Source organism: Pygocentrus nattereri, chromosome 11 (genome assembly GCF_015220715.1).
Source record: "Pygocentrus nattereri isolate fPygNat1 chromosome 11, fPygNat1.pri, whole genome shotgun sequence".
NCBI lineage: Eukaryota > Metazoa > Chordata > Actinopteri > Characiformes > Serrasalmidae > Pygocentrus > Pygocentrus nattereri.
The window spans coordinates 20,294,336-20,310,400 of record NC_051221.1 but is presented as its reverse complement, the minus strand read 5'-3'; the positions used below and the strand labels follow the sequence as shown (position 1 = coordinate 20,310,400).

Genomic DNA, 16,065 nt, shown 5'->3' with positions numbered 1-16,065 from the left:
TGAGTTTGAGTTTTGCTAACTACATGGGAAAGGCATTACAATGGCTGTCAGTGGTAATCAAACATATGCTGGAGTATCAAACATATTACTTTATGCTTTGTATACATGATTTATGTAACAGTTCCAATGGGACAGTCTGGACGAGAAGCGTTCTAGCCGTGCAGCTATTTGTGAAAACAGCATGCTTTTTTCATACTACTGAGCCCGTGAGCACCGGTTGCAGAGAACCAATCGCTTTGTGCTACAGTTACCTGTAGACAAGTTTCCTGTTTACAAATATTACTGGGTGCACAAACAGCGAGGGGGCAAAACCACTTTGCTAACCTTTGATAGCCTTTCAAAAGATTGTAACGTTAGTCAACGGTTGTAATCAACATAGATTTCACATTGTTATAAATTGTCGTTGATCAGTAAAACATAATTTCTGAGTTGAATCTGTTTATTTCTATTTAATTGTTTTCTAAAATGTTAGCTAACAATAGTTGGCTATCAATATCAGGTAGTCATCGCGGCTCTGTGAGTGCCCACTTAGTTTGCTCCTCTCTAAATATTTAACTAATAGGAACTATCCAAATCACAGAAACCTTTATAACCTTTATCTCCCAACTTCTCTGGTTTAGTTGTTTAGCCTGTCTATCCTCAGCCTATTTGACAATACCAGCAGCATGGTGTTACCATTAGTGTTGCTAAGCTAAGTAAACAGATAGTTTAGTTGGCCAGTTAGAACAAAACTAATATTATTAAGTTTAGCTATAACTGATATGAATCACACATGGCTATACTCTTTACCTAGCTTGTTAATGTTAGCAAACAGAAACAGGTGTTATGACCTTGTTGAAATATGCACATTCACATGATTTCAGCAAACTAGTCGTCTGCTTCTTGTTCGATTTTTCCCGTTTCACCTTAAATGGTGCAGCGGTTACATTCTGGTACCTCAGGCCACTGCCCACTGAGACACCATTTAAGGTGGACCAACAATAAAAAAAAAACAACAACAATAACAACAACAAAAAAGGATTACATTCGCATACAAAGTGGGCACTGCACAGACTGTATTTGAGACTGCCAGGACCACAATGTACCCTTTTGATGTCCTGGATCCATAATCTTCAGACGTTTGGCAAAGTGATCCTCGTGGGATATTAACCATTCTCTGACTGTCTTCTCTGCAGTTGGTGCAATCTACTGCACAACAACTCTGTTTGTTATTGTTGCCTTTTGCTTTAAATAGAGCTGCTTTCCGTCGCTTTCTGCACCCTTGTTGCACACACATCTCTGTGATGATGTTGCACAGAAACCTGTCTATGATATGTGACCTGTAGAACGTCTTCTTCAGAAGAGTGTGATAGCAGGGCTGCATCAATTTCCGAATCTGTTCTTCCTTCTAAGCAAACTTTTGAACACCTGTGATGGCAGAACATCTAAACAGACTGGAATTAGCCAGAAACAAACAGAATACAATCCAACAAACAAGCTGAGCTGTGAAATGCTTTACAGACTGACTGGAACAAAACAATGTTCAGGTTAATCTACTCTTGAATATTGAAAAAAAAGCGTGCTAAACCTGACATTGTCAGCGGCACGGTGGCGTGGTGGGTAGCACTGTCGCCTCACAGCAAGGAGGGCCTGGGTTCGATTCCCCGGCCGGGCAACCGGGGTCCTCTCTGTGTGGAGTTTGCATGTTCTCTGCGTGGGTTTCCTCCGGGTTCTCCGGTTTCCTCCCACAGTCCAAAAGACATGCAGTCAGGCCAATTGTGTAAAATGATCAAATTGTAAGTCGCTCTGGATAAGAGCGTCAGCCAAATGCTGGTAATGTAATGTAACATTGTCTCAGTTTTATGGCCCTATCACAAAGGGTTGACATTTTTTGATGGAAGGAATTATAAATCTTAAAGAATGTTTGATAAAATGCTCAGGCCTTTTTTTGTGTTCCTTTTTTCTATGTTTTGCAGAACTGTTGTATAAAAGCAGGAGAACACTGAAGGTCTTGTGTTATCTAGAGAATAATGAATTTCCTCTTTTGTTCTATCACTTAAATCAGCAACATCAGAGGAGCTCTTTAAAGTGGAGGTTAAAACACTCCATCTTCGTGATCAGAATGGCTCTGAAACGCAGCCTCAGTTTTCTTCTGTTGTCACATTATTGTGTAATCATAAATGATTGTACCTGATCTTTCTGTCTTTCTCTCTCAGGAGGATGAGCTTCACGTTGATGGCGCTAATGGCAGAGATCAGTCTGAGATCCGGAAGTTTCTCTCTCAGAAGCACAAGAAGTTGCCATGGAAACCTGAGGTAAGGGCTCTTTACCATTATTATGAATTCGGCTCATTATTATGAAGTGATGATCACCACAGCTTGTGTGCATGTGGAGCTTTTGACAACTCCAGGTGTTAATGGGAAGTCCAGCACCCCAGCATTCAAAATCTGACATTAGCGTCACAGTTTTAGAGTCACTTATTCTCTAAGTCAACAAGTACACTTGCTTCTGTGAGGCATGTGTTCTATTGTTCACAACTCCAGGCCTGGGTTAGAGCTTTGCGCAGAACGTGTTGTATTACTGGATTAAGTGGACTCAGCTTCATGGTTATACTCCAGCTTTAGTATGTCTGCTCTTGTTTGAGTAAGATATCTTTGCCTGGTTCAGCTGCCTCAGGTTTCTGTTTCGTTGGTTGCTGATTGGATTGAAGAGGCAGACTTCATTCGCCACATGATTTCTGAAAGCCTATTTGAGACATCATTTCAGGCAGCTAGCAGCGCTGTAGAATTGCCTTTCTAATCATTGTTGCCTAGCTTCAGCTGTCTCCATCAAAATAATATAAGCGGAGCATGTCTGGTAATTTACTGTGAACTCGAGAAGCATTATGACAAATCAACCAATAGACTTCCAGCAGAATGATTGACAGCTAAGCTTGTTGTGCCTCATTTACCACAGGCAATAAGGTTAGTGATACAAACAAACCTCCTATAAGCAATGTGAGAATGTGCTTTGATTTATTGACTGGGTTGTTATAATGGTATAATGTGTGTTTTTGTTTGATTATGCAAGCCCAGTGTTTGTAATCCTCTTCCTGTGCCAAACAATGGTGCCCCCAATCTGGAAGTGTGAAAGCTGCTTACATTGTCTACATTAAATATGCGGACTGCCGCTACATCTCAGGTCACATTCTTTTTATTTGTTATGCAGTTTGTTTGTTTATACAGTAATGTTTTCTGCCTGCTGTTTATGCAGCATCTCAACATGTACACAAGAATGCTAGTCATTAAAGGAAAAAAAACAGAAATACACAGTTTTTCTTTACCTGAAATGTTGTCCATTAGCCAAGACAAGCTTTCAAGTACAATAATCTCAAATAGACTTATGTGTTTTCTGACACTGTATGTTATCTATAAATATAGACAAAAGTACTGGCAAAAATCAAGCATCATGATTGCTGCTTCTACAGTTTTGCATTGTAGCTTTGTCGGTACTTTTTAGCTACATTAATACATTTGTGATGAGGTAAATTGTGTAAGTTTGACTAAACCTGTAATCTCTTTGAAGAAATGTATTGTTTTGAGTTGTGCTATATCTGTGATACATATTCTGTATGGTGTGTACCTGTGCTGTGACTGTATTTAAAATATTCTTCTGTCTATTCTTGTATATCCCTATATGGTCATGTTTGTCACATCTGTTACTTGTTCTGTATGAGCTGGGCCTATTCTTGGCATCAGTCCAGCTATATAATCATGTCAGCCCAATGTCTTACAGGCTAGCTGTCTGTCTGTGGCCACGTGCGCAACAATAAACTTCACTGCAACAGACAACAGACTATGTTCCATGGATTCCGAGGGTTTGAAATTAAATCTTAAATGGCCAATATTATGATTTATTGCAAACTTACATAACTTAAGTCTAAGTCAGCCAGTTTTCATTGTAGTCCTTGTAATTACTGAATAACAAGCCTATGAGTTAACCTTTGAAGTCTATACCTTTGAAGTTATTATTGTCCTTTTGCAATAGATGTGACTCATATTGAATATTTTTAGGTATGAATACATACAGTACTGTGCAAGAGCCTTAAGCACATAAGAAAATATTTAAAGCTGTTAATCTGGAAAGTATTTATTTGTGAAAAAATATTGGAATAAATACAAATAAGCAAATAAACATAACACTGGGCCTCATTTACCAACTGTTCTTAAGAAGATATTTCTTCTTAAAACCCCCTAAGACCATTTTCAAGAAGGTTCTGAAAATCATCAGTGTTTTCTTATCTGGTATTTTTTCTTAAGTAAGAACAGAATCTACTCACACTCAAGAGCACAAAGGTGTGAACAATTTTATGGTTTAAGGATCATGAATTTGACAGACTTTCTCTTAGGATCTTTCTCAAGAACACATTTAAGAGAAAGCTTAGGAAGGTATTGCTGAATGAGTGTTGGCTTAACCATTTCCAAAGCTTTCCTCAAGAAGGTTCAGCATTTACCGTTCCTATCCAATAGCAGCTAATCAATCTATCAAAAGAATTCAGGGAATTTTACTAATCAGTTTAATCAGTTGCTTCTTAATTTCTGTCAGAATAAAGATTTTCACAAACAATTTCATATGTTTTGTCATTCTGAGATTAGTTGTAGTCAGTTAGTGTTATGTATCATGTCTAAGATGACACTAAATGAAATGAACTTCTATGAATGTCCTTAGACAGCAATATAAAAGGATCTGTTAACTCATTCATGCACTTTTATTCTCAATGCATGGCGTGTTGCCCTCAAACAAAAGTGTGCAGATAATGTTTACCATTTGTATTTATTCTAATGATATATATTTTTTTTACAGGCATGCTTACTGCCAACTTTAATAACTTATAGAACATTTTTTGTCTGACCAAGACTTTTCCAGAATACTGTAGTTGCATAAATAATTACACAGTTATGAAATTGATTCAATTTACATTGGATTTACATTTTTTATCAACAGGCCCGAGTCTGCACTTCTCATATTGTTTGGTTTGTTTCACTTTCAAGAAATGACAAAAAACATTGTGTAAGTGATATAAACAGGATTTTCCAAGACTTCACTATATAATTGAAGAGCTCCATGGCAAAATATCCATTTGCAACAATTTTAGATATAGAGTTTCGATGGTACCTCAAGGATTCTTTAGAAAAGAAATGGTTCTGCGTAGAACCGTGAACATTGAAAGAACCCTTTGCATGATTAAAGGGTTTTTTGTATCATAACGTAGTTCTTCATTTTGATGAAGAATGTTGTATATGGTTCTGTATAGAACCGTTTTGAAAAGCGTTCTATATAGCATCAAAAAGGGTTCAGCTGTTGGTAAGATAGAAGCTTGTTACAGTAGAAGAACCCTTTTGGTGCTATATAGAACCCTTTTCAAAAAGATTCCATATAGAACCTCCAAAAGCACATTCTCCATTATTCTGAATAACCATCTCATGATGCAAAGTACTCTAATCATTCAAAGGGTTCTTTGAATGTCTGTGGTCTTATATAGAACCATTTTCTTTTCTAAAGAACAAGCTTATAACAATAGAAGAATCTTTTTTGGTGCTATATAGAACCAAAAGGTTCTTTATATAACCATCTGTAGCACATTCTCCATTTATCTGAAGAAACTTTTATGATGCAAAGCGAACCCTTTAATCATGCAAATGGTTCTTTGAGTGTTCATGGTTCTATATAGAACCATTTACTTTATTAAAGAGCCCTTAAGAACCATTTTTAAGAGTGTATTTAAGAGTGTAGACTTGGTATTCCTTGTAGGTGCAAAGCCCAGCCCCAACAACATATATCATGAAAAATTTCAAAACAGTCTATAATGTGTTTTGCAATGAAAGCCTTCATTATTTGTCTGTTCTTCTTCTTGCAAACACAAATGTGGCATGTATTTAACATCTAGAATCTGCACTTCTCCGTTTCTCTGATTGTTTCAATTAGTTCAGAGTGAGAAAAAAATGAACAGAATTTTAGAAGAGGCTTTTCAAGGCTTTTGCACCATGTGGGACCTTGGAGGGTTAAACATGGCAGGAGCAGCTGAAGAGTTGGTCTGGTGTTGTGTGAAAGGGCTACGGGGCTGACACTGTCAGTGACGGAGATCAGGCACGCTAGATCCAGAGTGCCACCGTCTGCCAAATGCCATTACGCTGTAATGAGCTGCTGCTGGCGAGATGCAGGGCTGCCGGGCCGCTTCTGCAGCTAATTACCACACACTCTCAGCTTTACAGCCAGATCCAGAGCAGCAGAGCTGAACATGGTTAACCTGCCCATCCCACACTATAAAACAACACTCATATAAAAGCTGTCAAACTCAATATTATAGCACAGAGATGGACCTCTATTCAGAGTGCCGTGCAGCAGAGGATTGACCCGTTCACAGGTCAATTGTTCATGGGAGTCTGGTCTCCAGTCTTTAGTGGGTATTTTTTGAGTAGTCTTGTCGTTTGCTGCAGACCTGAACAAAAGTACAGAAGTAAATCCTTAAAGACGTGTCAGGTTCTGCACTGCTTCAAATAATAGGCCTGTCATTATGAGGAAAAACTTCAGTCTTAAGGACAGAACTGAAATGGTAAATGAGGTGTTTAAAGATAAGAGGCACAACAGCTTTGAGTGGTCTGAAGTTTATATAGCACATAACGTCTCTGTCCAGAAATGTTGTTGATTTTTATTTTTCTACATCATTTGAGCACAGAGGCTGCCCTTCACATTGGCTAAAAATTTCATGATGACTGATCCAATGGAAATGTTCCAAAATAACAGAAATAAAACATATTTATCTTAACCTGTTGTTGCCTTCTGTGGAGTTACTCCTTTAGAGATGTGTGTTCTCTTTGGACAATGCCAGTATTCTAGCTTCACATCAGAGTAAAGTGGGTGTGGAGGGGGAGGGGCTTATGCTATATATATGACATATTTGTTCTGAAGTTTTTATGAATTCTAGGGGTTGTGATTATTAGGGCTTATTTTATTTTTTATTTTTTATGTCTTGTTTAGTGTATTCTCTGATTCAGTGCTAGCAGCCCAAAGCACAAAGAGATTTTGCTCTTGTTTTCTCTCCTCTGTGGCCTGCTTTTGTCCTTGAGACTCAGCCTGTGATAGTTGTGAGGACATTTTGACAGCCGCATTGACCGCTGACCCCAGTAGCCCATGGGTGAACAGATGACCAGACTGAGATCGGACGCACAGGCTGTTATTTATTGCAGAGAGTGATTGGCAGGGCAGAGCTCTGGAGAGACTGGAGCGAGCCTTATCAGGGTCATTGAAAGCAATCTGTCATTTAAAAATGACCATTCATCCCATTCAGAGTGGAAACAGATGAAAGAGAAGTTATTAATGAGCTTTTATTAGTTCTTTATAAATTCATTATGAAAACAGTGATAATGGGCAGGATGTGAGTAGAGTTTCAGAGCTTTGATGGGTTTGTGTGGAATAATGGTTTGCATGACTCTGAAAGCCTGTTTATTCATTCAGAAGCTCAGTCAGTCTTTCTGCTTTCTGGAAAGGCTGGAAACAGGAAAAACACACGGCTTCTTCCTGCCCTTCCTTTGATTCTCCATTCATTTATTCATTCATTTGTTCATTGATTTGTTCTTTCTCTTTATTTCTTTATCTACTTATTTCTGTCCTTCGTCCCCTGCTTTCTTTCCTTCTTTCTTTCTGTCCTTCGTCCCCTTCTTTCTTTCTTTTTCTTTTTCTTTCTTTCTTTCTTTCTTTCTTTCTTTCTTTCTTTCATCTCCTGCTGCCTTTCTTTCTTTCTTTCTTTCATCTCCTGCTGCCTTTCTTTCTCTTTCTTTCTTTCTTTCTTTCTTTCTGTCCTTTGTCCCCTGCTTTCTTTCTTTCATTCTTTCTGTCCTTTATCCCCTGCTTTCTTTCCTTTTTTTCTTTCTATTCTTCTTCCCATGCTTTCTTTTGTTTTTTGCTGTCTTTCATTCTTTCTTTTTTCTTTCTCTTTTTCTTTCTTTGTCTTTCATACATTTCTTCCTCTACTTTCCTTACTTTCTTTCTTTTCCCACCTTTCATTTCTTTTTCCAACTTTTTTTCTGTACTTCTTCCCCTTCTTTTTTCCCTTCTTTCTTGCTTTTTTCTTTTATTTCTTCTTTTCTCCTTTCTTCCTGCCATTCTTTCTTTTTTCTTCCTTTCTGTTCTTCTTCTCCTGCTCCTCCCCTCCTTTCGGTCTCCTTTGTGCTGCTTGTGAAAGACAGTGGAGTGCAGCAGTTATCCACAGCCATTATACACCATTAGGCAATCAAGGTGAATGTGAGTTATATTGCAGCTCTCTGGTGGGCCTGATTACTGCGGGGGTGAAAGGTGATGTGTAGATGAGAGCTGATGTCTACTTGTCATCTATAATACAGTCTCATCTATATGAGCGCATGTCTCCATGGTGGTGGTGTGTGTGCTGGAGGTTGCTTGTTAAACTGTAGTTGTGGTGTGTCTCTGTAGAGCATACATGCATAAGGGGCTCACAGATGTGTGATTGTCGAACACATCACGTCACACACACACCATCCCACAGGGATTATCGGTGACAAATGGTGCGATGGCTTGTCATTGTGAAGAGTGGTGGTTCATTTGTCTGTGTCACCTGGCAACCTGTTTTTAGAGAACGTGATTTCATCATGGCATGTGGGCGGTAATGCGTAGGACAGGTGGCTGATGTATCTGAGCTGTGGGGAGCTCCAAGTCTATAGACATGCAGCTGAGCTAAGGACTCAACATACATCTACAATAGAGGAATGAAGTCAAGGTCATTTCTTCAAATTGGTTTGTCCAAATGGGTTTGTCTTCAGTTCTAAATGACAGATTGTAAAGTTATTTGACTAGTCTTTAAAGCTCTATACGCTGTTAGAAATAAACATACTATGCAGGTACATGATTCATTCATCAAGATATGAACAATGTAAGTGTGCCCTCAAAGGTACAACAGTGGTTTTTTACTAGTGGAAAAGTAGATATTTGTGTCTTTTCAAACCAAATGTTTTAAATCAGAACGTTTAAAGAAAAGCCTGGAGATGAGACGGGGTGTGGAGTCAGGACAACTTAGAAAATATCATTTCAGTGGAATAAGGTACAGTTTTGTTCCCTGACTAAAGGTACTGAGATGTACCTGTGAGGGTACCACCACAGTGACGAGAGGGGTGGTGCCCCAGTGACAGTGTGGTACCTTTTTTTCTGAGAGTGTATGGTCCAGCACTATGTACCTCACTGAAAGGCTGTATGATTATGTTCTAACACATGAGATTAGATCTTCAGATGTCAACCTTCTGCAAAAACCCTGCAAATACATTAAAGAAAAGGTTGAGATGCTTCTTTCTGTTATTATGCTTCCTCCTTTTATTAGGCAGTCAACCTCAGAACACACGTTAAAGAACATCTGAAAACAGATTTGTGTAATTTATCTTCTAACCTCTTTAACCTCTTTCTGTATATTGGGCAGCTAAGTGAGCAATGAGGAGTGAAAGGAGAGGGGTAAGAACCTGCTGCTTTGAAAACAGCTCACAATTCAAAGACAGCTGTGCCAAGATAAGCGAACAGCAAGATTGCTACTTTTTTGTTTAATTAAATAGCTTTTATACTTAAGCTTTTAAATTAAAAAAGAACTGTTATGAATGTTAACTTGCTTGCTCACGTATAATGATTGAGTTTTTAAAACATGCACATTTCCATCATATGAATACATTTAATTAAATTTATTCAAAAAATGCATTGTTCAACTGAAGGAGCTTGAAAACAGAATATTGCATTTTATGGCTACCATGAAAAGGGTAAATAAAAATTTGACCTTTGTTTATGTGTTTATTCTTTTAATTTCATCAGTCTCACTCTCAGTTTGGTTTAATTAACTCTTTAGTTATTTTACTTATTCCTTTAATTTTTTTATTCGCTTCACAGGAAAAACACACATGCATATTTTATAAGGCCCTTATCTTTCTGGGTCACGGAGAAAGCTGGAGTCTATCCCGCTGGTCATTGGGCGGAAGGCAGGAAAATCCCTGGACAGGTTGCCAGTCCATCACAGGGACAACAACAAAAAAAAAGAAATTACAAAGAAATAAAAATATATAATAACAGGTTAAATACAGAACTGTGCAAAAGTGTTTTTGCTTTTAAAGACTATATAACAAAATCAATGCAAATAAATAAATACACTAAAAGGTAACAATAATTTCTTCTTTTCAGAAAAATACACTGCTCAAAAAAATAAAGGGAACACTTAAATAACACATTCTAGATCTGAATGAATGAAATATTCTCATTGAATACAATGCTGACAACAAAATCACACAAAAATCATCAATGGAAATCAAATTTATTTGATTATGGAGGCCTGGATTTGGAGTCACACACAAAATTAAAGTGGAAAAACACTACAGGCTGATCCAACTTTGATGTAATGTCCTTAAAACAAGTCAAAATGAGGCTCAGTACTGTGTGTGGCCTCCATGTGCCTGTATGACCTCCCTACAATGCCTGGGTATGCTCCTGATGAGGTGGCGGATGGTCTCCTGAGGGATCTCCTCCCAGACCTGGACTAAAGCATCTGCCAACTCCTGGACAGTCCGTGGTGCAACGTGGTGTTGGTGGATGGAGCGAGACATGATGTCCCAGATGTGCTCAATCAGATTCAGGTCTGGGTAACGGGCGGGCCAGTCCATAGCTTCAATGCCTTCATCTTGCAGGAACTGCTGACACACTGCAGCCACATGAGGTCTAGCATTGTCCTGCATTAGGAGGAACCCAGGGCCAACTGCACCAGCATATGGTCTCACAAGGGGTCTGAGGATCTCATCTCGGTACCTAATGGCAGTCAGGCTACCTCTGGTGAGCACATGGAGGGCTGTGCGGCCCTCCAAAGAGATGCCACCCCACACCATTACTGACCCACTGCCAAACCGGTCATGCTGAAGGATGTTGCAGGCAGCAGATCGCTCTCCACGGCGTCTCCAGACTCTGTCACATCTGTCATATGTGCTCAGTGTGGACCTGCTTTCATCTGTGAAGAGCACAGGGCGCCAGTGCCTAATTTGTCTGCTAAATGCCAAGCGTCGTGCAGGTGTTGGGCTGTGAGCACAACCCCCATCTGTGGACGTCGGGCCCTCATACCATCCTCATGGAGTCGGTTTCTACCCGTTTGTGCAGACACATGCACATTTGTGGCCTGCTGGAGGTCATTTTGCAGGGCTCTGGCAATGCTCCTCCTGTTCCTCCTTACACAAAGGTGGAGGTAGCGCTCCTGCTGCTGGGTTGTTGCCCTCCTACGGCTTCCTCCATGTCTCCTGGTGTACTGGCCTGTCTCCTGGTAGCACCTCCAGCCTCTGGACACTACGCTGACAGACACAGCAAACCTTCTTGCCACAGTTCGCATTGATGTTCCATCCAGTATGAGCTGCACTACCTGAGCCACTTGTGTGGGTTGTAGAGTCCGTCTCATGCTACCACGAGTGTGAAAGCACCACCAACATTCAAAAGTGACAAAAACATCAGCCAGAAAGCAGAAAGGTACTGATAAGTGGTCTGTGGTCCCCACCTGCAGAACCACTCCTTTATTGAGTGTGTCTTGCTAATCGCCAATGATTTCCACCTGTTGTCTATTCCATTTGCACAACAGCTGTGAAATTGATTGTCAATCAGTGTTGCTTCCTAAGTGGACAGTTTGATTTCACAGATGTTTGATTTACTTGGAGTTATATTGTGTTGTTTAAGTGTTCCCTTTATTTTTTTGAGCAGTGTAGTTTGCATCTTTTGAGCTAGTTTGGTTCCAGTGTTCTGCTTTAAGCCCTCAGCTATCACCTGAATCACCAGCATGCTTGATGGAATGTAATGAAGTATTGCTCAGCTAAAGTAGATTTGGATCATAACTACAAATAATGCTGTGCTGCCACAAGGAGAAGTTGGGAAATGGTTAACTTAACATATTGACATACATAAAATCACTACTTATTGTATTATTGTTGTTTGTGTTTATACTAATATTAGTGTTTCCTGTGCATACAAACAGCTTTTTTTCTCACGTCACAAACATTTGCACAGTACTGTCATATGGCAATGTTATATTGCACTGTAACTTTCCTTTCGATAACAGTTAAGAATATTTTTTAAAATTGTTAATGCTGTAGACTTTTCTGGTCTTATCTAGACTCTGAAAGTGCTAGTGTGATGAGGTGAGGACATTTTGCCATTTACACACCTGAGGAGCACAATGTTTGCTGTTGTGGCAGTAAAAATGTTGTTGAACCGCTTAGCTCTAAATAATACGATTGACTGATTTAGGAAAATGAACATTTTTACGCAACAGTCTGCTTTTACTGCCTGAAGATAAGAAGTTGCAGCAGAGATTATCGTTGCTGATCTGTAGAATTCTCAAGAGATACCTTTTATATATGAGTGTCTGCTTCTTTTATCTTTTTACTCTATTATGAAAAGGCTTGTAGGCCTCTCTGCAAGGTGCTTCAATGCAACACACACACACACACACACACACACACACACACACACACACACACATGCATGCTACACTCAGAGCTCCATGAGGCTAAATATAGAGCCTACATCTGGTGAGAGAGTGTATGTGTGCACTAGTGTATCTTCAAGTCCCCAGACACATGGCAGCTGAAGATGTTCTCTGAGAGCATTGCTCAACCACCTTTACCAAAAATACCCAGCAGGTAATGAAGAAAGCAGGCAAACAGCAGCAGCAGGCCAGCGCGTTGTGTTCATCAGTGCAGTTCTGCAGCTGTAAACAGCACAACAACACTACTAAGGAGATCTTGCTTCATCAGGGTCATTTAAAAAATATACATGATGTAAATCTGGATGTATTAACTTCAGCACTAGTATGCAGAGGCGGACGAAGTACACAAATCATGTACTTGAGTTAAAGTAGAGATACCCAAGGTAAAATATTACTCCAGTAAAAGTAGAAGTTCCTCCCTTTAGACCTCAACTTGAGTAAAAGTACAAAGGTATTTACCTTCAAATGTACTTAAGTATCAAAAGTAAAAGTACTAAAAGATTCATTTTGACTCTGATGTCCTGTTATCAGTTTTATAACAAGACTCACTTCATGAACTCATTTTAGGTGAAAATCCTCCAGCGTCTCTCTTGGTAAACCAGTCTTTTAATAGAACGTCATTAATTAGTGACGCTGACGTCTGTTAAAATTATCATTACCACAAAACACTGAAGGTAAACAGTTTCCATCTGGGAGATCCGAGTGGCTCTGAAATCACTTTTTACAGACAAGCAAAATTTCAGTTTAAGATTATTTTGTAAATTAGTAACACAAAGTTAGGTTAGTTCGTCATTTAGGTAGATTTACGTATGTGCTCCCAAATTTTTACGCTGCTGCACTGACGTTGAACCGTGTGCTGCACTGGGTTGGTATGACCAACAGGTCAAAACAAGCTCAGAACAAAGTGACCGCTGTGCCCTGATTGGTGCTCTTACTTTGTGCTTCTTTTGTTTTGACATGTTACGTTTTTATACACACAAATACCAAAAGGAACGACAGATTTCTCAAAATGTAGTGGAGTAAAAAGTAAGATATCTGACTTTGAAATGTAGTGGAGTGAAAGTAAAAAGTCGCCCAACATGGAAATACTTAAGTAAAGTACAGATACACAAAAAAACTTAAGTACTTAAGTACAGTAACGAATTACATTTACTTAGTTACTGTCCACCTCTGCTAGTATGTGACTGCAGCCTTGTGAGTGTGCATGTTCATTTAGCGTACAGGCCGCATCATGTAATATGTGTGCAATATGAAAAGAACAGCATTTATAAAATGTTTGTTTGCACATTGTGCTTCCACTAGACGTGCTGATGATGTTTGATATTAGGGTGACATTTTATTTTGAGTGTCCACTGTAGATGCTTTTTAGATGTTCAACTGCCTTTGAACATTCAACTGAATATGGTTAAATTATTAGATTACATTCCATGAAATCGAACCCTTAAGCTAGACCTAATGTCAACCTTAACTTCAACCCAAATCCTATACCTAACCCTAATGCTAACACTGTTGATAATCAGCTGAGTTTCACTAGATTGTTTGTTTCTTGTCTGTAGATAACCTATAGTGGGCTATCACAATGAAATGAGATCTCATTTTTATAAACAAACTATTTAATGATGGATTTTACACCCTTAAAAAGTGGTTCTTCAATTGATCTTCAGTAAAGGAAGTGATTATGCATCATATGCAAAAGTTTGAACACCCTGAAAATAAGTTAAAATGTCCTTCACAGAGAGCACACTTAAATATGGCATTTTTCAGCATAACATTTCTACATATTTGCTAAATTTACTGAAAATATTTAGAATTTAAAAAAATAAAAAAGGTGTGCTATAACCTAGTACATGCCACATATTGTGTTTAACAAATAAACAGTGATTGTATATTAAAACATGCGTTCTCAGAAGTGTGTTCTCTTTGGAGGATGTGTGAACTTATTTTCACTTAGAAAATCAACATAGCATGTAATTTGACCAGGGTACTTCCGCATACGACTGAATAATTCTTTGCATGATTAAATGATTCTTTTTAGTGATGGAAAATCTGATGTGCATGATTCTTCAAAGAATGTTAATTCTAATTCTATATAGCAGCAAAATGATAATACATTTTGTTAAAAAATAGCTGTAATGTGTTGAAAATTTATTTCTAATGTTATGTCACAAAAGCATTTTTGTTACTATAGAGGACCCTTTTTGCTAAGACTGTATCTAAGACGGGAACTGGAAAGAAATTTTGTAAGATGTTTCACAGCTGCTGTGATTGCGTCATGGTGTTGTATAGAACAGGACACACTGCCAGCACACTGAGTTTGTGTGGGTGTGTGTGTGTGTGTGCGGGTGTATGTGTGTGTGTGTGTGTGTGTGTGTGTGGTCTGCAGGTAGAATGACTTTGGTTGCTTCTCTGGGGACATTAGGATCGTTAGGAGCTGACATGTCCTCAGAGCTTTCAGCCTTACAATAGAGCATAGCTCACACACAAACACACAGTAACATTATCCAGAGGCAGGCTAAACCATACATAACCCCAGCCCTGCTGCCAGCCAGGCGGGCAGTGAATCTAACCTGAGTCTGGTCTAGTCTGAAGGGATACGGAGTGATGGTGATAGAATGTGATAGAATGCGTTTGTGTGTGTGTGTGTGTGTGTGTGTGTGTCTGTGCGCGAGATACTGAGTTGCAGTGGTATGTTGTCTCTCCTAGCTCTACAGCAGGGGTCACCATCCTTTTTGAAACTGAGAGCTACTTTATGGTTACCGAGTTATAAGAAGGGCTACCAGTTTGATGTGCTCTTCTTAAAAGACTTTATAACTTGCCTTTAGTTATATATTATTAATAATGTTTAATGATACTCATCTATGTGAAGACACTGATCAGATTAATTACTGATTCTCATAATAATTATCAACAATGACAACAAGGTGGAAAACAGATATCAATATTCAGCACTTTATCTCTATTAATCTCAGCAATTTTTACATTTTCTGATGATCACTTACATCACTACATGTCATCACCCCCAGTTGGATGTCGGAGAGAGTGGAGATCAGATCGGTTCCATTTTTCTCATCTTTCAATACAGTGTTAGCAATTATTTACATTGCTTCTTTGACGACTTCTACATCTGAAAATGCCGTCTTCTTCTTGATCAGAAAATGTGGAGCTCTGAACGAGGCTTCGGTTGCTTTTTGTGATTTTTTTTTTTCGGCCTCGTGAAAAAAGTCTGTTGTGTAACCAAAGCTGCCTTTAGCTCACAGACTTTTTCTGCCCTTAGTGCGCTTCCAGGTGGATAGTTAGCATTGTAGCTTTTGTGACAGGTAGTGAAGTGTCTCTCGACATTGTGCCGCTTTGGTATCGCCACAGCCGCCCTGCAAATGAGACACACGCAGGTTTCTTTAACATATTCGTAAAGACTAACTCTACCTCCCATTCGTTGTGAAAGTGATACATTTTTTCTCTTTTTTCTGCCATGTAGTTTACTCTCCGCGATCACTGGTTTTGTCTGTGCGCAGAATACTGACCTTTGAACTACTCTAGACAAAAGAGTTAAC

The 16,065-nt window shown here is 39.0% G+C and overlaps 1 protein-coding gene across 1 annotated transcript in view; it reads left to right on the top strand.

Moving 5' to 3' along the window:
- Window positions 1-16,065, top strand: part of b4galnt4a (beta-1,4-N-acetyl-galactosaminyl transferase 4a) — a 213,299-nt gene that overhangs the window by 100,993 nt on the left and 96,241 nt on the right. Inside the window, exon 3 of the mRNA XM_017717516.2 lies at window positions 2,196-2,294. Within this exon, the coding sequence (XP_017573005.2) occupies window positions 2,196-2,294 (99 nt within the window). The remainder of the gene's footprint in view (window positions 1-2,195; window positions 2,295-16,065) is intronic.